Source organism: Hylobates moloch, unplaced genomic scaffold, assembly GCF_009828535.3.
Source record: "Hylobates moloch isolate HMO894 unplaced genomic scaffold, HMol_V3 SCAFFOLD_4, whole genome shotgun sequence".
In the NCBI taxonomy this organism is placed as follows: Eukaryota; Metazoa; Chordata; class Mammalia; order Primates; family Hylobatidae; genus Hylobates; species Hylobates moloch.
This window is the reverse complement of record NW_026652279.1, coordinates 30,564,356-30,590,879: the sequence shown is the minus strand read 5'-3', so window position 1 is coordinate 30,590,879 and position 26,524 is coordinate 30,564,356. Positions and strand designations below refer to the sequence as shown.

The 26,524-nt window shown below is 54.7% G+C and overlaps 1 protein-coding gene across 5 annotated transcripts; it reads right to left on the bottom strand.

Moving 5' to 3' along the window:
- Positions 1 to 387: 387 nt before the first annotated feature.
- HDAC11 (histone deacetylase 11) lies at positions 388 to 24,488 on the bottom strand. Of its 5 annotated transcripts, XM_058437299.1 has the most exons (11): positions 24,129 to 24,188; positions 23,084 to 23,232; positions 21,417 to 21,517; positions 9,929 to 10,045; positions 8,262 to 8,304; positions 6,012 to 6,088; positions 4,868 to 4,930; positions 3,820 to 3,916; positions 2,518 to 2,696; positions 2,247 to 2,322; positions 388 to 594 (listed from the first exon to the last, which is right to left on the bottom strand). In XM_058437299.1, coding segments are annotated over exons 1-11 (984 nt in total). In that variant the 5' UTR covers positions 24,131 to 24,188; the 3' UTR covers positions 388 to 514. The 5 variants fall into 5 exon arrangements, with proteins under 5 accessions (XP_058293282.1, XP_032005668.1, XP_058293283.1 ...); XM_032149777.2 differs by having other exon boundaries at positions 388 to 2,322; XM_058437300.1 differs by lacking the exons at positions 388 to 594; positions 24,129 to 24,188 and adding an exon at positions 24,367 to 24,488 and having other exon boundaries at positions 1,459 to 2,322.
- Between the last annotated feature and the right edge of the window lie 2,036 nt (positions 24,489 to 26,524).

The window sequence follows — 26,524 nt, the reverse complement described above, 5'->3', positions numbered from 1 at the left end:
AGCACCCCAGGCCTGGAAGACACCCCATCCACCCACTGTCCTGCCAGGGCCCCCTCCCACTGTGCAGCAGAGCCACCATCACAGCCCAGCTGTGCCTGCCCACCCATTCCCAGGCTGTCCCAGACCCCAGCCCAGTGACCTTATCACCCCGGGATCCTAGACCCTTCTCTGTCCAGAGTAACTCCCCACCACCCCACCCCCCTGCCAAGTGTGAGGCAGCTGAGAACTTTTACTTTGGGATCTGGCAGAGCTGGATTCAAGCCTGGCTCTACCACTGTTGAGATCTGCTGAGAGGTGTGGCCTGGGGCAAATTTCTCACCCCTGCCAAGCCTCAGTTTCCTCATCTGTGAAATGGGAATCATTACCAACTCCACAGGACTCAGAGGATGGAATAACACACTAGCATTTATTGAGCAGCTACCCATGTCAGGCCAAGAACTTTCCATTTTCATTTCCTTTCACCCCTAGGAGGTAGGGATTCTTCGCCTCCAGCACACACAGCAGCCTGGGCCAATCAAGTCTCTAGGATTCTCCAGGAACAGAAGCTCAACAGTGACAAACCGTGTCTGTAGCTGAGCCCCAGAAGTCGCTGGCCTGTGTTGGGTGTGAACGGATGTTAGGTGCCTCGAGTCAGCGACAGAGACCAACGGCAAGGGTAGGGATCTTCGTGCACTGTTAGAGCCTCGGGGTCTGGTCCAGGAGGCCAGCATTATTGACATTTTGTGATCTTGGAACGCTTCTCCCTACAGCAGAGGGAGCATGAGGGGGGCCGGGAGACAGTGGGAGCACCCCCTCACTGTAATGAACACAAGTCCCGTAGGGGGCTGATGGAGCAGGGCCACCTCAATGGACCCACTTTCCCTCCCCAGCCCCTGATTTGATCAGGGCCACAGCTGCTGGCTAGCAGGGGTGGATGCTCCCCTGCCCACTTCCTGGAGGTCCCTCAATGTCCCCGTGAGTAGGGCTTGAGGAACAGGCCAGAGGTCTGGCCCACCTGGGGGCCCTGGGCATGGAGAAGGATTGGGGCCCAGGCACTTTGGTGAGGCCAGTGGAGGCCACAGTCCCACCCAGGGCCCTGCCCCAGCTACCTATGTTCACAATCCCCAGGCCAGGATAGAGATCCTCGCTGCCCTCTCTCCAGGAAGCCCTGCCCCGCCTCACCAGTGTCTGGGTCCCTCCCTGGGCCTGGGTTCCTGCAGGACCTGGCTTGGGCACCACCCTGCATCCCTGATTTCCACCTGTGAGCCTGGCCTGCCCATGTCCCCCACCCTTCTTCTGCCCCCTCTCCACCTGGGTCAGCGGCCCCCTGGAGGCAACAGGGCTGAGGCCTGTCCTTGAGCTAAGAATTCCTCCCCAAAAACCTGCCCCTTGCACTGGACAGGCAAGACTGCTGCTAAGGCAGTGATCTGGGGGCTGCAGGCCTTCCCCACCTTCACCCCCACAGAAGGGCCTGGGAAGGCAGGTCCGACCTTGCTTTATTGAGGGGGAACTCCAGATGAGGGAACCCACCTGTGCCCCTTCCTGACCGCCTCTCACAGCCAGGCCCAGGGTGCCCACATGCTGCCTGGGAACCAGGCCCACCTGGAGGCCTAGCTCTAGCACCTCCCGGCCATCCACACCAGCACCCATAGCTTTCAGCTCTGGGGCAAAGAGGGCAGCAAATCCCATGACCAAGGGCAGGGAGGGAGGCCCAGTCAGGATGCAGGCCTAGTCAGGATGGAGGTGGAAGCTTCCTCACTCTGACCTGGCTCTGCCATTCTCAAAACCAGAACACCCCAAGCCCAGGGCCCTCGCTGTGCCTGGGACCTAGCCTGTCCTCTCCGATTCTCAGTTAACTGCCTGCCTCCCTGGACCCATGGGCCGGTGACTTCGTGTGGGTCCCCCTGGGACACAGGCTCTGCCTTCTGCCCCCACCCATAGAGGCCTCAAGCCCTTCTGGCTTCCAGCAGGGAAAAGTAGAGGAAGGGCCAGCTCCAGGCCCCAGCCAGGGATGGCCCTGCCCCTCCATGCTCACTGAAGGCTGCCTCCACCACCCCATGAGGTTAGAAAACAAAAAGCACTAAGGGGCGGATAGGCGGGGCCAAGTGACAGGCAGGGCAGCGAGGGTCAGGGCACTGCAGGGGGAAGCAGCGGTGTGTCTGAGTTCTGTGCAGAGACGCTGGGTGACTCAGGCCCAATGAGCCCCAGGTCAAACAGATTAAGGATGGAGTCAGCAATGATGCGGGCTGTGCGCTTCTGGTACCCGCCTGAGGTCACCATAAGGATGGGCACCCGGCGGCCACGGACCATCCGGAACACCAGCTCATCCCGCTTCACGATGCCCTGTTAGGGGAAGAGGAGGGTGACTCAGGCAGGCCAGACCCCCACGGTGTCAGGAAGTCCTGCTGCAGGGCTAGCCCTGCTCCAAACTGCTGTTGCTTCAGCCCATCTCCTCCCTGACATGAGGCCGCCCACCTTTCCTGCTGCTGCTAAGTCCATAGAGCAGACCCTCCCACGGCCCCAAGGGTCAGGACGTACCGCTGGGCTGATGGACAGCCCCCCAAGGCGGTCCCCCTCGAGGATGTCGGTGCCTGCATTGTATACCACCACGTCAGGCAGGTGCTCCTGGAGGGATTTCTTGATGTTCCTCTCCACCTTATCCAGGTACTCATCATCCTCTGTGCCCCACTCTAGCTCCACCTTCCGCCTGATGGCCTCTGGGAGAGAGACATGGATGGCCTCAATTTATAGAGAAGGGAAACTGAGGCTCAGGACAAGACTGTGGACACCAGGCAAGACTGGAAACTGGTCTGTCGGATTCAGCACTGCTCGGCCTCATTCCACCCAAAACTAAGCTGAAAAGAGCACCAAGAGCTGCAAAAAGGGGGACTCAAAGGAGAGAAGGGGCATTGAAGCTGAGACACTGCCCTGGGGGTGTGGAGATCTGTATTCGCAATGTCAGATTTCACTGCCTCCTCCGGGTCTTGCCTACACACGTGGACACCCTGTCCTGCCCTTAAGCCCAGGCTCAGCACACGTGAGGTTCTGTTCGGAAACTGGTTCCTTGGGCCATACTAGCTGCTGACTTAGCCATACCAGACTCATCGCAACTGGTGCAAAAATGTCCCCTACCTGCAAAGGTGGCAGCCCTGTTTTAAAATCTCATCTGAGAGTCTCTGCCTTTTGATTGATGAGTTTAATGCATTTTCATTTTAACGATTATACATGCATTTCTTTCTTTCTTTCTTTCTTTTTTGAGATGGAGTTTCGCTCTTGTTGCCCAGGCTGGAGTGCAATGGCGTGATCTCGGCTCACCGCAACCTCCACCTCCCAGGTTCAAGCAATTCTCCTGTCTCAGCCTCCCGAGTAGCTGGGATTACAGGCATGCGCCACCACGCCCGGCTAATTTTGTATTTTTAGTAGAGATGGGGTTTCTCCATGTTGGTCAGGCTGGTCTCAAACTCCCGACCTCAGGTGATCCGCCCACTTCAGCCTCCCAAAGTGCTGGGATTACAGGCATGAGCCACCACGCCCAGCCTATGTGAATTTATTTCTTATTTCGTATTTTCAAATTTATCCTATTTTTCTTTTTTTTCTTTCATCCTTTCCTGCTTTTTGCCAGACAGATGCATGTTTATTGGAAGGGTTATGTGATCTTGGGTGGGTCGAATGACTTCTCCAGGTCTCGGTTTCCTCATCTGTAAAATGGAAAGGATCACCTCACAGGGATGCTGTGAACCACTGCAGTGGCTTCTGCAGGGCCTAGCAGGCAGGAGACACTCAGGAGAGAGCCTCATCCACAAGGACACACCCAAGACGAGGGTAGGGGCAGCAGCTTACGCTTGGCAAAGCGGTCCCCGGGGTAGATGTGGCGGTTGTAGACATCCATGATGTACACACGCTTGTCGTCCATGAAGTCTCGCTCATGCCCATTGCCCTGTGGGGAGGTCACAGTAGCTGCTCTCGGACAGGTGCCCTAGGCAAGGCCGGGGCTCCGCCACCCACCCCTCCGCTCAGGAAACTCCCCATTTGCCAGGGCAGCACGGCCTGCTCTCGGGGGCAGCAGGTCTCATGGCTGTTAAGGGGCAGAGCTGGGATTCAACCTTAAAACCAGGCCCCGACACCTTCTAGCATGGGCTTGAGCAAGCCCAGCCCTCTTAGGTTCCCTATCAGAGGAAGAAATCCCGCTCTGCCGCCCTCTCAAGTCTGTGGTGGGACTGGTTGGGATCAGGGATATGAAAAGCAAACTGTAAAGGACTGTCCACATGCGACCTGGCTCAGGAGTTCGGGGTCACAGGAACCCAAGACAGGGCCCCAACTAGCACAAAGCCACAGCAGTAATGGTGCGGGGGGGTGCCTTCCGGAGCCCACCGGGTCCCCTCCCTGTCTGAACAGAGGCACTGGCCTCATTGGGGTCCTGAGGAGGAGGTAACCCTCTGCTTTGACACTTTACTTCCTAGGCGCCAAGTTCTTAAATGGTGACCCCAGGTGCCTGAGCCAAGCCATGTGTGTGGGCATCCGCCTGAGGGGCAGGTGGCCAGTGCTCAGCAGCTCTGGGCAGGGGGCAGCGCCCCAAATTATTCGTAAGCAATGGGGACCCACAGCAGAGCTCTGCACACAAGAGCAGTCCCATCAGAGTGGGCTTCAGGAAGAGCCTCATGTGGGGGCAGTCAGGAGGAGGGAGGGAGGACTCTTGGGAGCAATGAGGAGGACCCACTGTCCTGGATAGAGCAACAAAGACAGACCCTGCATTTGTAGCCCAAGAGACAGAAGACAGAAGCCGTGAGAGCCGTGGGGACATGAGGAGGGAGACTCTCCTGCCCCGGGGAGATTCTGGAACTGGGGGTGGCAGGTCCCCCAAGAGTCCAAGCCCCTGCAGGGCACTCACCTGATGGGCATCCAGATCAATGATGGTAGCCCTGGAGATGCCCTCCACACGCTCAAACAGAAACTGTCAGGGAGGAGAGGGTAGACATGAGGACCTGGGGCGGCCAGAGGACCCAGCCCTATAGCAACTCCCAGCTGGCTGGCAAGGGGCGGGGAGGGGGGCCTAATGCTTGTGGGTAATCAGGACACCCAGCAAAGATGTCACTTGCCAGGGAGAGCTGTGCAGCTCCAGCTGTGGGGCTCCATGTGTGCATGCAGGAGGTGGTCAGGGAAGGCTCCCTGGAGGAGGGGGCATGTCCTGTGCCCTGAAGGGTCATAGGTCAGGAGGTAAGTGGGTCATTCAGGCCCTGGATTTTCCCAGATTCCCTGGGAAATGTGTAGGGGTTAAGGAGAGAATCCCCACAGCCCTGGGACTTCAGTCCCCAACCTCTGCCTCATCCTACAAGGCCAAGTCCTAAATGTCCCTTCTTCCAGGAAGCCTTCATTGCCTCCTCCCCAGGAAGGTCTCCTGTGCTTCCCCCTTCTCCTAATGGCCTGCCTCCCCCCATCAGTCTATGTGCCCCATGAAAACAGGGACACATAGGAACAGGTCAGTCTGTTCCTGATGCCCAGCACGAGGCCAGGCACAGAGTGGCAGGGGAGTTGCGGGGCCCCATAGACCAGAGGCCAGCGCCAATTCTGCCCCTGCTAGCTGCATGCCCTCACCTCTGTGGGCCCCTGTCTGTCTGCGAGGATTCAGGGAGTGAGTCCTGGAGCACAGCGCGGGTTGGAGCATGCAGAGGTGCCAGGTGCTATCAGCACCATCATTCTTTCCACTCCCTACTCCCTTTGCCAGCCATGCCCTTCTTCCTACAACTTAATATGTGGCTATACAGCAGATCCTGGCCCTCTCTAGTCCCCTGGCTCTGTGGGAGGCTGGAATAACTCCCTTCCACCACAGGCAACCCTTCTAAGCAACATGGAAGAGGAGCAAGTGTCAGATCTGGATTCAGTTCCAGCCTGGCTGAACAACCCAGACAAGCCCCCTCCCTGCTCCAGCATAGGCCCCTTGTCTATAATTCAGGGTGAGAACAATTAATTTGGAGCTATGGGGAGGATTTCAGGAGGGCTCTTGGAGGCGAGACCCCACTTGCTCATAGACACACCTTGATGGCGAGCGTGATGTCTGCATAGGCACAGAAGCCCCCGCCACGGTCGCTGGAGCAGTGGTGGAAGCCACCCCCTGCGGAAGGGCAGAGAGCGGTGCTGCTCAGAGCCAGGCTCCCAGGCTCAGTCCAGGAGCACCTCCATCCCTTCACCTCCCCCAGCATCCTCCCTGCTCAGCTCTCAGCGACCTGTGCCTCGGACTCTGGGTTGGCAAACTAAGCTGAGTGCTGGGGCATGTCACCATCCCCAGGCCAGAAGGCAGCCGCATCTTCAGGGTGTCCCCAGCAAGTCCTCAGTGACACTCACACCCCTAAGCAACAGAGAGCTCATCATTCCAGAGGCAGAAAGCTGCTCCTTGTCCCCACCAAGCTGGGCCTGCCTCCATGTGGCTCCCCACACCAGGAAGGAGTGGTGGTATGGGGGCCACGCGGATTCTGCCAGTGGCCAAAGGGGGTGGTCAGGAAGGGCACCCTCTGCTGGTCATGACTGCCTACAGCCACGAGGAGGGCCCTAGAGCCCGAGATCCATCACCCCTCAACCCTGAGACACAGCCTCAGAGCCCTAGGGCCCATAGAGACCCCTTCCCCTGCAGCCCCTGGGATGGCCTGAATTGCAGGGACCCTGTGAAATTGAGCCCAACAACTGCTCCGTCAGACAGTGTGCAGCCGGCCCTGTGGATACCAGGAACTTGCCTCTCCCACCCCCCAGGAGGCTACTGTTGGCTCGTAATGATGAGACGACAGCCACAGTAAACACCTGACTGAGCAACTGAGCTTGCTGAATGAAGACTCCCTCCAGCCCGAGGAGGGGCATTAGTATCATCATCCCCATTTTACCAACGAGGAGACTGAGCCACAGAGGAGGTCAGCAACTTGCCCAGGGTCACACAGCCAGGTAATGGCAGAACCAGGATCAAACCCAGGGTGGATCGGGATCCAGGCTCTTAACCTCTACCAGGCAGTAACACCTGCCATGGGGAGGGCCATCCAGGCCCTCCTCGGAACCCTGCTGTAGACACGCAGGGCACAGATCACTCCCAGGTTTGTGCAGCAGAGTACCATAACATCATTACTATGCCAGACCGAATGCTAGGAACCTGGTAATACCAAGATGGAAGAGACCCAGCCCCTGCAGAGTGGGGCTCCCCTCAACTGTGCAGTGGCCCAAGGTGGACTCTCCCTTGCACAGTTCAGAGCCAAAGGCTGGGGGACCCTGCTTTAGGGCTCTATACAAGCCAGTACGCATCTCTCGATGTCCATTTCCTCATCAGTGAGACAGGCCTGACAATTATGCCCAGCTCAAATAAGAGTCTGGGTGAAGGCCGGGTGTGGTGTCTCATGCCTGTAATCTTAGCACTTTGGGAGGCCGAAGCGGGTGTATCACCTGAGGTCGGGAGTTCAAGACCCAGCCTGATCAACATGGAGAAACCCTGTCTCTACTGAAAATACAAAATTAGCCGGGCATGGTGGTGCATGCCTGTAATCTCAGCTACCCAGGAGGCTGAGGCAGGAGAATTGTTTGAACCTAGAGGCAGAGGTTGCGGTGAGCCGAGATCACGCCATTGCACCACTCCAGCCTGGGCAACAAGAGAGAAACTCCGTCTCAAAAAAAAAAAAAAAAAAAAAAAGAGCCTGGTGAAAAAGAGCTTTGTAAACTGTCAAGTGCTGTGCCTCCAGGAGGGACAATGACAGGGACAAGGGAGCCTCCTCGTTGCGTGCAGCCCTCCCATGAGCCAATCTTGTGGGAGATTCAAGGGGGCTGGGGATCTCGGGCACTCTGGACCCTTGAGAAAGTGGTGGTATTGACCCTGGATGTGCCCACCCAACCCAACATGACCACACCTCTGTGGGCTGTCCTGGGCCCCAGGACACAGGTGGAGTCCTTCAGGGAAGACACAAGGCAGGCTTCAAACCATGCTGAGCTGCCCAGGGATGGCACAGGCTCTCTGGAAGGGAGGAAGCTCCCTGCCACTGGAAGTGTGCAAAGGATGGGCTGGGGAACCACCCGGGGACCTCTTTAGACAAGGATCTCACGTCAGATGGAGGCACTGGTCAGTCTCTCCCAGGTACTAGGAGGCTACACATCAACCTCCAGTCCACTCCACAAGGAGGCTAGGGTGACTTGGGAAAACCAGAGCTTCTGAATTCACAGCTGCCACCTCCAGTATCCTCCCGCCCTCCCCCAGCCCCCTTTCAGGCCGGTTCCACCAAGCCGGGCTGGACATTCCCAAGGACATTCCCAGCACTCACCCACGTTGATGGCCCAGCCTCGCTCCACGGCCAGCTTCCCTGCCTTTGGAGACAAGCAGAGGGTGAGGGGGTGCAGGCAGCCGATCCACCAGTCATTCATTCACTGATTCATGCACTCATTCCAGAAACACTGCTTCTAGCCAGCTCTGGGGGAAGGATGAGCTGAGCTACAAGGTAGGGATATAGAAGAAACTCCCTACCCCAAGCAACAGTCCAGGAAGTTAAGTGCCAGCTTGGCTGGCATATGAGATATACAGTGCATAAGCACCTTTGCAATTGTGCAAGGAAACTGGAAAAAATAAAAGGACTTATCATCCATCACATATGAGCTGACAATAATTTTGATATGGTTTTCAAAGGGAAAATAGGCAAAGTTTTGCTCATAGAAATACAGTAGACTGGGCCAGGTGCAGTGGCTCATGCCTGTAATCCCAGCACTTTGGGAGGCCGAGGCAGGTGGATCACTTGAGGTCAGGAGTTCAAGACCAACATGTTGAAACCCTGTCTCTACTAAAAATACAAAAATTAGCCAGACGGGGTGGCATGTGCCTGTAATCCCAGCTACTCAGGAGGCTGAGGCAGGAGAATCACTTGAACCTAAGAGGCAGAGGTTGCAGTGAGCCAAGGTCACACCATTGCACTCCAGCCTGGAGGACACAGCGAGACTCTGTCTCAAAAAAAAACAAACAAAAAAAGAAATATAGTAGACTAACTACTGAAATCTTCCAGGAAATCGTAATTTTGGGGATGGGCAGTAATATTCTACTAAGCTAAAAAAAAAAAGTACAAATTCACAAACATAACAGAACTGTAGGGGATCAGTAGGTAGTGATCCAGGGCTGGGTTAGATCCTCATACATTTGCATGTGAAACATTCCTCTATCTCTAAATAACTAGGCAGTCTGTGGCACATTTTTTTAAAAAAAACCACACACACAATGTGAAACCTAATTTTGCTGTGGGGATTCTTTGTTGCCACACCCACGGTGGGGGAGAGGTGGAGCCTTATTCATCACTGAAGTCATGGAGGATGAGTTCTCCATCTTAATTTTGGGTGCATTAGGGCTGGGCGTGGTGGCTCAAAGCCTGTAATCCCAGTACTTTGGGAGGCCAAGGTGAGTGGATCATTTGAGGTCAGGAGTTCAAGACCAGCCTGGCCAACATGGTGAAACACCGTCTCTACTAAAAATACAAAAATTAGCCAGGCATGATGGTGAACACCTGTAGTCCCAGCTACTCAGGAGCCTGAGGCAAGAGAATCGCTTGAACCTAGGAGGCAGAGGTTGCAGTGAGCCAAGATCACACCACTGCACTCCAGCCTGGGCAACAGAGCGAGACTCAACTCAAAAAAAAAAAAAAAAAATTGGCAAGGGGGTGTGCATTAGAGCCATAGTGCTAGGATATCCGCTTTTGTGGGTGGAGAGATATATACTAGCAATTACGGTAACAAATAGGAGGTCATAGGAGAAGGAACGATGAGAATTCTAATGTCTCAAGATGGGGAAAAAAGGCTTTTGGAGAAAGGGTCATTGTTGCCGAGCCTTGAGGAATATTTAGGATTCTGTTCAACTACTAAGTGGGAGGAGGGCATTCCAGGGCAAAGGAGGTGAGAAGGACCCTGGGGTGTGGGGGCCCCCAGCCCAGCCGTGTCCCCCCACCCCACCTACCATTATGGTTCCTCCTGTCTGGGTCCGAAGGGGCCTCAGCACCTTCCTCTGCACAAGGAAGTTGGGGAGGAAGATAACAGGGGGGATTTCTGTGATGGTAGCAACAGCAAAGGACCACTGCGGAAAAAGACACGGGCTGTTGGCCTCCGCTGCCCCACCCCGAGGCAACCCGTGAGAAATCGGTTCCCCGGGAAATGCCTTGAGGACAGTTTCCAGGTGCCCTTGGATGAACTCCCTGGTCAAGCACACTTCCTTTGGTAGAAAAGAGAGCCAGAGCCACAACCCTACGGGGCTCCTGACAAGCTCCTGACAAGAGCAGTTTACACAATGCATTTCTTAAAGCTAGTTGGCCAGGGTTCCTCAGCGTTCTGAGGCCCTTGGCTGCCCTCTTGTGCCCAGAACAGGAGCTGCAGAGGGCTCCAAGTCAGCAGTGCAGGTCTAGGACTGCTTTGGGATAACAAATTGGTCTAGACCACCCACTGTACAGAAGGGGACACTGAGGCCTAGGCAGCGAGGATCTTCCCAAGGCCACACAGTGAGTCACTGACAGAGCTGGGATGGGAGCCCTGGCCTCTTGCTCCCTCGCACTGCATTGCCTCTTCGTCCATTGGGAATCGGACCTTCCTGGCAAAAGGGATGCACTGCCCTCATCTCCAGCTGCTGAGGCTGGGGGGTCTAGGGTACCTGAAAGGTATCTGCACTAAGATCAGGACAGAGTGTGCCCTGCGACCTCCAAGTCCACCAGGTAAACATCCATGGCACTGGCTGCCCAGCTGCACCCAAACCCCAAGCCATCTCCTGGCTGAAAACGCATCCCTGCTCCCCACCCACGCTAGGCAGAGCCACTCACTTTATAAATATTTACTAAGTGCCTGCTAGGTGCCCCAGATGGGCACTGGTGGGCCCATTCTCATGCCAGGACACTTGCAGACACTTATTTGCAGTGTGATGAGTGTGGTGATGAAGAGGAGAACTGGGTGGGGGTTATTAGAGAGGCTTTCTGGAGGTGGTGGCATCTGCGGGAGGTAAAGTGTGAATAGGAGTTATCCAGATGCAGAGGTCAAGGGAAAAAGGTATCTGTGGGCAGAGAAGTGTGTCCATGATCCAGAGAAGGTGGGTGCAGCTGGAACAGGGCAGGCTGAGCTTATCACACAGGGCCTGGTCTGCTAGCACAGGCTCACACATTGTCGTCAGAGCAGTAGGGAGCCATAGATGGTGCTGTCCCAAGCTGCTCTAGCTGCAGCAAGGAGAACCAATTAGGGGAACAAGAATAGAGAAGCAGCAGCCCCAGGGGAAGCGTGAGATAAGAAGGGTCTGGGGTGGTAAAAGGAGCAGATATTAGCATGCAGCATGCAGGGACAAGGGGTAGGGGGCCCAGGTGTCGGGTCTGGGGCCTGTGAGGGTAATGGCACTTGGAGGTGAACCTGAAGCAGGGTACAGGGGTGGCACTAGGTTCTGCTCTCCATGGGCCAAGTCAGCCCCTGGGGCAGCCAGGTGAGACAGCTGAGGTTTAAGTGAGGCTGGAGCTCAGAACAGGGGTGGGAGAGTGGGAGGTGAAGGGCTGGGTTGGGACTGCAGGCTTCCCATGCTGAAAGGCAAGGCCTAGACAGAGAACCCCTGGGGACGATCAAGGGCTTCCCTGGGACAGGGTGAGGTGTGGAAAGACCTGAGGTGCAATGCTCAGGAGGCCAGGTGGAGAGAGGGTGGCTGGAAGGAGCGGGTGGAGGGAGGCATCAAGCTGCAGAGACATTCCATGAGAGGAAAGTGGGAAGTGTGGCCATTGCATTCACCAACCAGGAGGAGGAGTTTTAGGATGGGAGAAACACGAGCATGTTCAATGACAGAGAGCAGGCAGCAGGCAGGGAGAGGGTGGCCAGGGATGGGTGTGATGGCAGAGGGGGGACGAACCTCAGAGGGCCAGGAGGTGCTGCAGCCAGGCCACTTGGGGCCGGACAAAAGGCAGGACACATCCTAGGTCAGGCCCCAGGAGGGGCCTCATGGCTTAGGCCCTGGCCACCAGGGGAGGCTTCTGTCATAGTCCTGGGGGTGCCAGGCACCCAGCCTGCCCACACTGCTGGGGAATGCCCGTGGCCACCGGCCCAGGCTTGCAAGGGCAGCTGAAGGCGGGGGAAGCTGGCATCACTCCCTCACTCTGGTAGAGAAGCCAGTGAGCCGGGTCCCACTTGTGGTCGGGACGGAGAGGTGCCCATGGGGCACCACTTCCATAAGCCTAGGCCCTCTGGTGGTAACATGGAGGCATCACAGGGCCTGGGAAGGGGTGGGAGTGTAAGAGCTGGGACCAGCACAGCCAGACAGCTGCAGGACACACCCATGAGTGTATGTATGTATGTGCATGTGTGTTGTGTATACGTGTGTGCACAGGTATGTCCGTGTGTGTGTGTGCATGTGTGTATGTTGCAGGACAGACAGAGACAGACAGAGAAAGGAAGGTCCCTGCCCGAGGTCATCAGCTCCTCTTGTTCACCACACTCATTCCACTGCCCAGCACAGGCCCCGCGTGTGGCCGGCATGGAACCACGGTTTTCCATGAATGAATGAGCAAACAAATGAGCTGCTGAAGGAGCACATGGAGTCACAGCCTCCCTCCCTCCCTGGGAAGTCAGCAGGGGACAGAGACTGAAAGACAATGCAGCCGAGAGCCCAGCATGGACACAAACCACGAGAAAGGCATTCTCTCGTGTGCTCCACAGCCACGGGTCTCGCACAGCACTCCTCGAGAAGGCTTCCACCGGCAAGTCGTTTGGGAAGCACAGCTTATGCCGCCTGCCTCCTGGAGATTCGCAGCACACCCTAGCATGCTAAAGGCTCTGAGAAGTTCTGCAGCAAATAATCCATTCTAACTTTGCTCCCCCAAGATGTCAGAAGATCTGCCTGCCCTCTTTTCTTTTTAAGTCACACACACTAACCTTCTGCAAAACTGCAGTGGCATGGGACCTCAAAGAAGTTCCTTGGTATCCTCCACAGACCGGGACTGACCTGGTCCAGGGGCCAGGTGCAGCCACCCAGGAGCATGCATGGGACTTGGCCAGCAGGACCAGCCCCCACAGGAGAAAGTATGTGTGTCTGCTGTGCCAACGTTGGCGAGACGAGCCCCTCAGAGGAGCAGCAGGCTTTGGACAGTGAAAAGGAGGCTGGCACTTGGGCCCTCTCCTGGTGCAGCAGTGGTTTCTGCACAAGGCAGTGATGCGGTTGCCAACACCCTAGACCGGCACCATCCAATCCAGTGGCTGCCAGCCACAGGTGGCTACTTACGAATGACTGTAAATTCATCGAAATTTTAAAAATTCAAGTTTTGTTCCTGAGTTATACTCTCCATATTTCAAGAGCCATGTGTGGCCAGTGGCGACTGCACTGTACAGAGCAGATCTGAGCATTTCCATCATTGCAGAAGGTTCCACATGGCAGTGCCGCTCTAGGAGAAACCACCCATCAGTGGCCAAGGTGAGAAATAAACAGAGTGGGTGGGACGGACTAGTGGCGGGGCCCTGGGTGAGGGGAGGAGAGGGAAGAGGGCCTGGGCTAGAGCAGGCTCTATGTGGTCAGAGGAGGTGGCAGGTAGGAGGAGCTCAGGGCACCACCAGGTGACATCTGGAGATTCACTTTCTGACCAACACTTCCAGGGATAGCCCCCGAGGGAGCTGTGGGTGGGGTGGGTGGGGGGTGCTGCACTGCTGACAGATACCTTATCTGGGACACACAGCACGCTGCGGTGGGACTGCCCAGATCTGCCAGCAGGTCAGGCTCCCTGATAGTCTCGCCCTGGGCACTGTGGGCGAGGCTAGGACTGGGGTGGGCGAGGCTAGGACTGGGGTGGGCAGGCTCAGAAGTTCCCCAGAGTCAAATTGGTCCAAGTCTGGGTTCTGCCACTGGCTATGTGAATTTAGAATTCACTTCTCTGTGCCTCTGTCTCATCTATAAAACAAGGCTTTGGATGAGGACTTAGAGGTGGAAACCAGTCAGAGAGGCCTGTCCTCGCCATCTAATCTAAAATCCCCCCACCCGGCCAGGCTTGGTGGCTTACGCCTGTAATCTCAGCACTTTGGGAGGCCGAGGCAGGTGGATTACTTGAGGTCCAGAGTTCGCGACCAGCCTGGCCAACGTGGTGAAATCTGGTGTCCATTAAAAACACAAAAATTAGCCGGGCATGGTGGCGGGTGCCTGTAATCCCAGCTACTCAGGAGGCTGAGGCAGGAGAATCGCTTGAACCCAGGGGGCGGAGGTTGCAGTGCACCGAGATCGTACCACTGCACTCCAGCCTGGGTGACAGAGTGAAACTCTGTCTCAAAAAAATAAAATAAAATATTCCCACCTGGGGCCCCCTGGAGCCACCTTGGCTTCATCTTCCCAGATAGCACTTCTCTCCCTGCTACAGACTGTCCCGATTAGTATCTATCTCCCTCAAAAGGATGCCAGCTCCAGGAGGACAGCACGCCTCTGCTCACTGCTGTGCAGACAGTGCTGAGGCCATGCCTGGCACACAGTAGGTGCTGGCCATGCATGCCATTGATCCCCTTTTCTGGCTGGTGCACCAGAGCCCTTCTCCTGATGGAAGCCACCTCACCTGCACCATCCCGGGAGAGCCATGACTGACAAGGGCCTCTAACAGCCAGGCCACATGCTTCTGGGCAGGGCAACCCTGTGGTGACATTCACGCCCCAGAGATCATGGAATCAGGCTGAGGCCACACTTCCAAACCCACATCTGTGCCCAGCTGCTCACTCTGCCCACTCCCCACTGCCTGTGCCTCTTGCAGGTTTCATCTGAAATCACCTACACCATCTCAGACTCTGCTTCTAGGGACCAGCAGCATCCGCAGCACTTGAGAATGTATTAGAAATGCAGATGCCCAGTCTCTACCCAAGACAACGTGGATCAGAAACTCTGGGAGGGGCCCAGCCATCTGCTGGAACAAGCCCTCCAGGTGTTTCGGATACTTGCTCGGGTTTGAGAGCCACTATTCTAGGGAACCCAAACTAAGGCAGTGCTGGGTGAATGAGCACACTGTGAGCATGGGAGGTCTGCCCCAGACTGACACCACCACCTGCCAAAGGGCATGGCCTGCATGTAGCCAGCTATGAGGGCCCCCATACCTTGTCAGCCTCTGAGGGACCCCACAGAGAGCAGGACATGACTGGGGCTGGCCACATCTCTGGGACCTACTGCCCCATCCACTCAGCTCAACAAGCCTCCACCTTCCAGACACCTGGTTTCCTCAGGTGGACCCGCTACCCTCAGGTTCAAACCAAGAACTGCTCTCAGGGAAGAGCTAGGCTGCAAACCCTCTAGGGCCCCCACTGCTTGTTTTCGGTGGGTCCTTTCTACCAGTAGAAGGGGAGCAAAAGCAGATAAGGGGAAAACACGATCTCTCAGTTGATGCACAAAAAGCCTTTGACAAAATTCAATGGCCTTTCGTGATAAAATCACTCAACAAACTAGGAACAGAAGGGAACTCCCTCAACATGATAAAAGGCATTAAAAAATTTAACCCCACAGCTGACATTATACTCAACCGTAAAAGATTGAAAGCCCTCTGTCTAAGATCAGGAACAAGAAAAAGATGCCTACTCCACTACTGCTATTTAACATAGTACTGGAAGTTCCAATCAGAAGAATTAGGCAAGAAAAATACATAAAAGCCATCCAAATTGGAAAGGAAGCTACCTCTCTTCACACACGGTATGATGTTATATATAGAGGATCCTAAAGAATACACACACACACACACACACACACACACACACATTAAAGCTAAGAAACAGGGCAGGCGCAGTGGCTTATGCCTGTAATCCCAGCACTTTGGGAGGCCAAGGTGGGCAGATCACGAGGTCAAGAGATCGAGACCACCCTGGCCAACATGGCGAAACCCCGTCTCTACTAAAAATACAAAAATTAGCTGGGCATGGTGACATGCACCTGCAGACCCAGCTACTTGGGAGGCTGAGGAAGGAGAATCGCTTGAACTGGGGAGGCGGAGGTTGCAGTGAGCCGAGATCGTGCCACTGCACTCCAGCCTGGTGACAGAGAGAGACTCTGTCTAAAAAAAAAAAAAAAAAAAATGCTAAGAAACAAATTCAGCAAAGTTGTAGGATACAAGATCAATACAAAAAAATCAACTGATTATTGTATATACTAGCAATGAACAATCTTAAAAGGAAATTAAAACAATTTCATTTATAATAACATCAAAAAGAATAAAATGCATGGGAATAGATTTAACCAAGAGGTGCAAGATTTGTCCATTGAAAGCTACAAAACATTACTGAAAGAAATTAAAGACACAAATAAATGGAAAGACATCCCATGTTCATGGATTGAAAGACCGAATATTGTTAAGATGGCAAAACTCCCCAAAGCAATTTACTCAATGGAATTCCTGTCAAAATCCCAATTGCCTTTTTTGCAAAAAATGGAAGTTGATGCTATAATTCACATGGAATCTCAAGAGACCTCAAACAGCCAAAACCATCTTGAAAAAGAACAAAGTTGGCCGGGCACGGTGGCTCACACCTATAATCCCAGCACTTTGGGAGGCAGAGGCGGGCAGATCATGAGGTCAGGAGTTTGAGACCAACCTGACCAACATGGTGAGACCTCATCTCTACTAAAAATAGAAAAATTAGCTGGGCGTGGTGCCAGGCACCTGTAATCCCAGCTACTCGGGAGGCTGAGGCAGGAGAATCACTTGAAACCGGAAGGCGGAGGTTGCAGTGAGCCGAGATCGCACCATTGCACTCCAGCATAGGCAACAAAGCGAGACTGCATCTCAAAAAAAAAAAAAAAAGAACAAAGTTGTGGCTCCAAAGCCACAATAACCACAGTAAGCCAAAGTAACAATACCAAAATAGTGTGGTATTAACATAAGAGCAGACACATAGATTAAATGAATAGAATTGGTGGGGCGCAGTGGCTCACACATGCCTGTAATCCCAGTACTTTGAGAGGCTGAGGTGAGCAGATCACTTGAGGTCAGGAATTTGGGACCAGCCTAGCCAACATGGTGAAACCCCATCTCTACCAAGAAACATAAAAATTAGCCAGGCATGGTGGCACACGCCTGTAGTCCCAGCTACCTGGGAGGCTGAGATGGCAGAATGGCTTGAACCCAGGAGATGGAGGTTGCAGTGAGCTGAGATGGAGCCACTGCACTCCAGCCTGGGCTGTCGAAAGAGTACAACCCTTTCTTAAACAAACAAACCAAAAAAAATGGATAGAATTGAGAGTCCAGAAATAAATCCATACATCTATGGCCAGTTGATTTTCTACAAAGGTACCAAGGCCATTCAGCAGGGTAAAAACAGCCTAACAAATGCCACACGAGTGCAGAGTCAGGCATGAGACCCAGGCAGGGGTTGGGGGGCAGAATGGGATGAGGCAGGGGAGACAGTGGATGTTACACAGCACACACAGAATGACCGGGGAAAAGCAGCCTGAGAAACCTGAAGGACTCTCTAGGGCAGTCTCTGGGTGCCCACAGCAGAGGAAGGAGAAAAGAAACATTGCAGATATCTGCAGGGAGGTGGGAGATGTTCCTGAGCTGCAGCCCTAGGTGCCAGATGATGTCTGAAATGGGCTTGGGTCCCACCTGGGCAGCAAGGGCATGTCACACCATATCACCCTCCTGCTGAAAACCCTCTTGTGACTGTCAAAGGTACCTGGAACAAAATATACACTCCTCCCACGGCCTGCAAGACCTAGTGTGGCCTGGGGCTCTGGCCTCCCTGACTGCACCATGTATGAGCCACAACGTTTTATTCCCTTCCATCTGACCTCCCAAGCATTCTTCTCCCCTTTGGGAGATCAAGTCCCCTCCACTCTCCAGGCCTGGGATTCTGAAACATTCTTCCTTCAAAGCTATACACGACGGCCAGGAGCGGTGGCTCATGCCTGTAATCCCAGCACTTTGGGAGGCCGAGGTGGATGGATTGCTTGAGGTCAGGAGTTCAAGACCAGCCTGGCCAACATGGTGAAAACTCCGTCTCTACTAAAAATACAAAAATTAGCTGGGTGTGGTGGTGGGTGCCTGTAATCCTAGCTACTTGGGAGGCTGAGGCAGGAGAATCGCTTGAACCAAGAGGCAGAGGTTGCTGTGAGCTGAGATCACACCACTGTACTGCAGCCTAGGCAACAAAGCGAGATTCCTTCTCAAAAAAAAAAAAACTCTACATGAGTATCACCTGCACCTTTGTTTAGTCTCAACTCAAATTATCACCACCTCCTCTGTGAGGCCCTCCCTGACCATCCAATTACCCTCTATTTTTCACTTTCTTCATAGCCCTTGGTGCTCTCTAAAATGCTCTTGGGTGGTTGCTTCCTTAATTTTAATCTTCCACAACTCAAATGCAAATCCATGGTGGCAGGGAGCCTTGCTGTCTTATTCTCTTTGTACTCGGCACACAGTTGGCATTCAATACAGATGCGTTGAATAACTGACTTTTTGTTTGTTTGTTTGTTTTGTTTTGAGACGGAGTCTCACTCTGTCGCCCAGGCTGGAGTGCAGTGGAGCGATCTCAGCTCATTGCAAGCTCCGCTTCCCGGGTTCACGCCATTCTCCTGCCTCAGCCTCCTGAGTAGCTGGGACTACAGGCACCCACCACCGCACCCGGCTAATTTTTTGTATTTTTAGTAGAGACGGGGTTTCACCGTGGTCTCGATCTCCTGACCTCGTGATCCGCCTGCCTCGGCCTCCCAAAGTGCTGGGATTACAGGCGTGAGCCACTGAGCCCAGCTTAACTACTTCTTCATCTTTTTTTTTTTTTTTTTTGAGATGGAGTTTCACTCTTGTTGCCCAAGCTGGAGTGCAATGGTGCAATCTCGGCTCACTGCAACCTCTGCCTCCCAGGTTCAAGAGATTTTCCTGCCTCAGCCTCCGGAGTAGCTGGGATTACAGACATGCGCTACCATGCCTGGCTAATTTTGTATTTAGTAGAGACAGGGTTTCTCCATGTTGGTCAGGCTGATCTCAAACTCCCGACCTCAGGTGATCGGCCCACCTTGTTCTCCCAAAGTGCTGGGATTACAGGCGTGAGTCACCGCACCTGGCCTACTTCTTCATCTTAATAGGTGCTGTAGAAACCATCATGTTTCTCCTTTTGCTCTGGCTGCCAGAGAGCTCCAAGCCAAATATGCAGCTGGATCACCATCTTGGTTAACTTTTTCAGTTAACCTGAAATTCTGAATTCTCCTCCTACCCTCAACCTCAGTTTTCTACTTGGGACTCTACCTGTTAATACTTTTGTTATTTTTTTTAAGAGACAGTCTCACTCTGTCATACCAGCTAGAGTGCAGTGGTGCAGTCATAGCTCACTACAGCTTCAAACTCCTGTGCTCAAGGTCTCCTGCCTCAGGCTCCCAAGTAGCTAGGACTACAAGTGCATGCCACTACACCCAGCTATTTTGTATTATTATATATCACAAGAGTAAGCTGCTTTCAGGCTTTTGGGGGACCAAGGCCAGGCATGCAGCCTGCCCTACACAGTTCCCCTGAAGGCCCTTCAAATGGGTGGGGCCCTGGAGCCTAGGCTCCCCACCCCCAGCCTGGTTCACTCACACCCTGGCCCCATTCTGTTTTGGTTTCTCCCTGCCCCAGCTGAGCACCTCCTGTCCCTTCCTTTCCCTCACCCTCGGGACTCTGGCAGGCATGTCTCCTGGCCCAGCCCTAGGCTGTGGACTGTGACCACGCATGCCTGGGCCCCAGGAAACCAGGGCAGCCAAGCACTGGGCTTCCTGCCAAGGCCTCACACCCCTCTCTCTCCCAGGAGCCAGGTTCCAACCTCTTCCTGGTAATCCTTCATGTGCTCACACTGTCGTGACCCTATCTAGAATTCTCACACCTCAGGCTGGAATGGGGGAGCAGGGAGGCAGCAGCCCTGACTGGGAACCTAGAAGACTGGACTGGATGACCTGCCAGGGGTCTCCCCGAGGCCTGGCCAACTTCCCAGGTGACCTTGAGCACAGCCTCTTTCTGGACCTAGGCTTTTCCAAATGTGGAGCAGAGGAACCCGCTGGCCTCAGGCATCCACTGTGGCTCTGAGTCTAAGGTGAGCTCAGCCAGGGACCTGGGGGTCGGGGCTCCCACACTCTTGGGGCAGATAACCTGAGGCATCCCTGACCCCACCCCCACCAAGGCAGGCTGGCAGTACCAGATTCCAATGCAAGCCCCTGCCCCAACCTCCCCTCTGTTCCCACAAAGAGCACTGAACTGAATGCCTCAGCCCTCAGAACTTCAGCCACTAATGGGAGCTGTGTCCTTCCCTGGAAAGAGGTCACAAGCAGGCAGCTAGTGTGCCCAGTTCGGTCTACAGGTGGGCTTTTACAATCTTATAATCAGTGCCACATTAAGAAATCAGGGCCGGGTGTGGTGGCTCACGCCTGTAATTCCAGCTCCTTGGGAGGCTGAGGCAGAAAAATTGTTTGAACCTGGGAGGCGGAGGTTACAGTGAGCTGAGATCGTGCCACTGCACTCCAGCCTGCTCAACAAGAGCGAGGCTCCGTCTCAAAAAAAAAAATCAGGAAATGTCACTTAATAATCTGGATTCCTGGCTCCTCTTTGAAGACCAGGTGCTCTGGCCATGCCAGGCCCACAGTGGAGCTGAGTAGCAGCCCCTTGGGAAGGGACAGGAGTTCTCCAGTTCACCCCAGACTCTACCACCGGCCCTCCCACTTGTTTCTCTTCTCTGCTGAGCCCTGAGGGTTTCAAATTAGTTTTTAGACCAACAATTTTCAACAAAACTTCAGCAGAAGTACTTAGACCAGAGTCTTAAACTTCAGCCCAATGTAAAAAATAGGGTGGGCGCGGTGGCTCACGCCTGTAATCCCAGCACTTTGGGAGGCCGAGGTGGGCAGATCACCTAAGGTCAGGAGTTCGAGACCAGCTTGGCCAACACGGCGAAACCACGTCTCTACTAAAATACAAAAAAAAATTAGCCAGGCATGATGGCATGCGCCTGTAATCCTAGCTACTCACTCGGGGGTGAGGCAGGATAACTGCTTGAACCCAGAAGGCAGAGGTTGCAATGAGCCGAGATCACGTCACTGCACTCCAGCCTGGGCGACATTTCAAAACCAAAACAAACAAACAAAATGAACAAACAAACAAAATAGACCAAAGTGAAAGAGCTATGTATGGTTGGAGGAGGACAGGGGCTGGGGTCTCTGAGGCCTGTCGACAGAGCACAGCTTGAAAGTCGTAATGTAGAAGCCTGAAATTCTATGAAGGCTTTCATACACCCTGGAGAAGGGGAGGTCACCACCCTCAGAGTGGCCTGGCCCAAACTGAGGTCCGCCTTTTTATGACCTCTCTCCTTCTCTTGGGGACCACAGACTCCCATGTTCCTCCAACACTAGGGACATGAATGGGTGCCCTGTGAGACTGTGCTTCCCCAGGTTGAGCCACCTCCTGCCTCTGGCCACTCCTGGCCAGCAGCCCCCTGCCCCAGGCCCGCAGCCCCCCAGGCCCGACATCCTGTACCTTGAGCTCATTAAGATAGCGCCTCGTGTGCACCACCAGCAGGTCCTCCTCCGAGGCCTCCCGCGCCTCCACCAGCATGCTGTCAGACAGAAGCTTCTCTTCTGAAACCACAGAGGGAGCACCCTGCTTCCCCACTGACCTCAAGGCCATGGCCAGCCCCAGACCCTCCCACAGGCTGCAGACTTGGCCTGTGGCAGCCCCTGCCCCAGGGGTAGGTAGGCACTGCTGGCCCGTGGGCCTTCTGAGAAGGGGCAGCCTCCCCAGCCATTGTGGACAGTGGCCAGTCCCTCTGGCCAGGGAGCACTGAACATTGTACACACAGCAATCCCCATGTTTCCCAAGCCACTGATAGTCACAAGGAGAGCTCAGGTGTGCCAGACAACCTTCAGGGGCAGGTGGCACAAGGGTCAGGGATGTTGACCCTCAGAGTGAGAAAAACTCTTCTTAGGAATTCTCCCTCCACATTCCCCCCTCTTTTTTTTAATTCCTTTAAAGAGACAGGGTCTTGGCTAGGTGCTCACGCCTGTAATCCCAGCACTTTGGGAGGTTGAGGCAGGTGGATTGCTTGAGCCCAGGAGTTCAAGACCAGCCTAGACAACACAGTGAGACCTCATCTCTACCAACTATCAAAAAAATGAGGTGGGAGGATCACTTAAGCCAGGGAGGTTGAGGAGGCAATGAGCCTTGATTCCACCACTGCACTCTAGCCTGGGTGATGGGAGTGAGACCCTGTCTCAATAAATAAATAAACAAATAAATAAATGTAAGACAAGGTCTTGCTCTGTAGCCCAGGCTGGAGTGCAGTGGCACAACCATAGCTCACTGCACCCTCAAACTTCTGGGCTCAAGCGATCCGCCTGCCTCAGCATTTCAAGTAGCTAGGACTACAGGCGCATACCACCACCCCCAGCGAAGTTTTTTATTTTTATTTTTGTAGAGACAGGGACTTGCTATGTTGCCCAAGCTAGTCTCAAACTCCTGGCCTCAAGTGATCCCCTAGCCTTAGCCTCCCAGAGTGCTGGGATTACAGGCATGAGCCACTGCTCCCGGCCTCCCTCTACCTTCTGATGATATCACAGGAGGTTCATTGTGGCATGGCCTCACAACACCTGCCTGTGCTTTGCTCATCTTCCGTTCAAACCACCAATCAGTCTCACAGCCTGCAGGCAATAGTAACCAGCCTGGATTGAATTATACAGTTGTTTTCATTGTATTTATTTTTTTACCATGACCTATTTATGGCAAGTGAAACTGCCTTTTCCCATTTTGATGACATAATGTTTCCTTTTAAAACAAGTTTAAGTGAATTTCCCACCTAAATCAGGCCCCTCGATTACAAACCACAGTTAAAACGATGTGCTCTTCAAAGCATCATTTTGTTCAGGGGGATGAGCCCTAAAGGTAGGGCACCTGGAGCTCTGAGTTCCAAACCCAACTCCGCCTCTTAGTAACTGTGTGACTGTGCGCATGTTTCCTAATCTTTCTGGGACACAATTTCCCCCAACTGTAATCAAGGGAGGTGCAGTGAAGGTGCTCTACCTCCTGACTCTCTGAACCTTAGGGAATGGACTCCTCCAAGCTTCACCTTCCCTTATGTTGGGGATGAGGACGGAGAGGACAGGTGGGTTGGAGGAAGGAGATGAGAGTCCAAGGGGGGCCTTCCATACCTTTTAGGAAATTGATCACTTTGCCCCATTTTCCGGCATCAAAGGGATGCAGCTTCTCCAGGCCCATGAAGGTGATGTTGTAGCGCGGCGAGTACACGATTGGCCAGCTTGTCTCTGGCACATGCTGGTACAGCTGGGTTGTGTGTAGCCTACCGTGTGGAAAAGGACAGACGCACAACTGGGGCAACCTCGGCAGAAAGCAGCTCCCTCCTGAGCCTGCCTGGACTGACCCACCAGCCTTTGCCCAGCACCACTAGCTCCTCAGCCACAGACAAGGGCCGCTCAACAACAGCTGCTTACACTGGCTGTCTTTCCCCGAACCCAATTCCAATCCAGTTCCCACAGCAGCCCTGGGGGCAGGCACCACAATCGCACCAGAGGCTCAGAGAGCAGACCAGGTGTGCCCAAGGTCACAATGCAGGTCTGTGGAGAAGCAGGCGTGCACTCAGGTGTGTCTGGCTGCAAGGCCTCCGCGCATCACCTCTGCACTGTAATAAATGCCCCCACAGCTGTGTGGCACAAGGCTTCGACTGCAAAATGTGTGGCTGTTGTGAGGACTCAGAGAATGCAACTGAGGAGCTGAGCACAGCAAGCACTCAGAAACGCAAGTCGGGACCCAACCGGAGCGAGGGCGGGGGGCGGGGATCCCCTGGCCCCGCTGCGCGGCTAACCCTTCCCATCACACCCTGGCAGTCGTCACCCAGAAACAGAAATCCGCCCCAGTGGCTGCCTCCGTGGGGGCGTCCGCGCAGCCAGGGGGCTGGGCAGCGCAGACGTCAGACCCGCGCATGTCGCCCGACCGCTCCGGGTCCGGGCCCGGGCCCGAGGCCGGCGCGCGTCCCTCGGGCCACCGAGCAGGGGCGCGGGGCTGGCCTGGCGCGCCGGGAGGGCCTGGAAACACCCGTCCCGAGCGTCCCTCACCCCTCACCCGCAAACCTGGGCCCTTAGCTGGAGCGCCCGCCCGGCCGTCCCCGCCCTCGCCCTAGCGCGCCCGCCCACCGGGACCCCTGGGAGCCCACCCCCGCCCTCGCCCCGCGGCACTCACATCCCGGGGCCGGCCCTCCCAACGCTGGCCGCAGCTCCGCGACCGGGCGGGGCGGGGCGGGGCGGGGCGCGGGTGGGGCCAGCCCAGGACACGCCCCCGGGCTTAGCGGCGTCCTCTAGGGGCGGAGCTCTGGCCGACTTGGCCCGCCCCGCCAGTGCTGCGTCACAGAGGGCCCGCCCGCAGGAAGGCCACCCCCAACGCCCATCAAGCCCGAAGTCCCGCCTCCGCAGGCAAATACCCGGTGGAATCCCGCCTGGCTCGGAAGCTCCGCCCCCTGGCGGGAGGGCCGCGCGGGTTTCAGCCCCGCGTCGCGGAAGGGGCGCGACCACCGTAGGTCTTGTTCCTGCGCTCCGCAAGCTGGGCAGAAAAGGCGAGAGGCTGGGGGTTAGAAACGCCAGGTTCCCGGCGAGCTGTGCCGGGCCTTCGCTGTGTGACCTTGGGCTGGCGTCTGCGCTCTCTGGGCCCTTGTTTCCGCGAGTGAAACGTAGGGGCGGGGGAGTTTCTCTGGCCCTGCCGCCTGTGACCTAAGGAGCCCCGTAACCTCTCCGACCCGAGCCCACCCCCGGCCCAGTCTGCGAGCAGCTCCGGGACAAGCACTCCCGGCGAACACATGTAGGCTCCCAGAGTCTGCGTTTCCCTCTGTAGAGCAGGCCTAGTTACTGTCTTCAGGGTGTATGCGTCTCCGTCCCGGACCCGCACCCTCACCGCCGGGGTAAGCTGAGCCAGGCCCAAGCGACAGCTGGGGGTGTCCATGGGGCTGCAACCCAGGAGGAGGCCCCAACAATAGAGCCCCAGAGGACGGAGACAATGGGCCTCTCTGTCGGCCCAGTTGCCCCCGCCATCCAAACAGAAGCAGCTGACGGAGGACTGCCGGGCCGGGATCCCTGGGCTCCGCGGGGGCGGTGGTGTGCCAGGGCGGGGCACAAGGGAAACGCACAGACGTTTTCAGAGTGGCCCCCGTGTGCCTGCCATGATTGCATGATGGCATCTGAGCCTCACAACCTAATCCTGAGAAAGGTGCCATAATCACCCCAACTTTATCGTGAGGGAACTGAGGTTCGGGCCTGGATTAAACCCAGACTCGGCCACCCGTCAGCACAATGGCTTTGGGCAGGTTGCTTCAGCCTTCTGGTCCTTCATGTCCGCATCTGAAAATGAAGTACTGGGCCGGGTGCGGTGGCTCACGCCTGTAATCCCAGCACTTTGGGAGGCCAAGGCGGGTGAATCACTTGAGGTCAGGAGTTCGAGACCATCCTGACCAAAATGGTGAAACCCAGTCTCTACTAAAAATACAAAAAATTAGCTGGGCGTGATGAAGGGCGCCTGTAATCCCAGCTACTCGGGAGGCTGGGGCAGGAGAATCGCTTGAACTGGGGAGGGGAGGTTGCAGTGAGGCCGCGCCATTGCAATCCAGCCTGGGCGACAAGAGTGAGACTCCGTCTCAATAAAAAAAAAAAAAGGAAGAAAATGAAGTTCTGGTTGCACTTCATTCTCTGGATTTCATGGGCAAGTCCAGAGAATCAAGAGACAATAATGTTGATTATTATTCAAAGACCATCTGTCATGTGCTAAGTTGAAGTCCAAATGCTTTTTGCTCATTGAACTCTTATAACATTGCTAGGAGGCAAACTATTGTCATCCCCATTTTATAGATAAAGAAATTGAAGCACAGAATGGTGAAGTAACTCACTCAAAGGTCAGGGATGTGGGCAGATGTAAACCATAGCCACAGAAGGAATAAGTACTATTTTATAAAGTGACAGAGTGCATGCAGTGGCCCTGTGGCATTCGTGAGACACCGACTTCCTCTCAGGGAACTTGCTCTGTAGTTTGGGAAGCCACACAGATGATCCTCTGGTTGGGAGAATGAGGATCTGGGCAGCCTGGACCTGAAGCTGAGGCCAAAGAGCATGGGATTGGTCTGGATAAGAGAGTTTTTAAATTTTTTTAATTTTTAAATTATTTTTTAAGAGACACAGCCTCACTGTATTGCTAAGGCTGGTGTCTAACTCCTGGGCTCAAGCAGTCCTCCCACCTTGGCCTTCCAAAGTGTTGGGATTACAGGCATGAGTCACAATGCCTGGCCAAGGGTTTTTTAAGTTGTGTCCTGGTAGCTAAGGAGTTAAGTGGTCTGGGGAGGTCCTGGAGCTTGTGAACACCTTCAAACCACCATGAAAGCCTGGGCCAACTGGCACACATTATCACGTGGGGAAGAAATAAGTGTTATGCACGCTGCTGTGTTTGGGGGCCTGTTTGTTGCAGTATTGTAGTGCGTCTGCTTACTAAGACACAGCTCTGGGGACACAGCTGCACACAGCAGATGAGTTGAGAAAGCCTTTGTCAAGCTAATAGTTTAGTGAGAGAGACAAGCCTTAACCTAGGAAGGAAAATTGTGA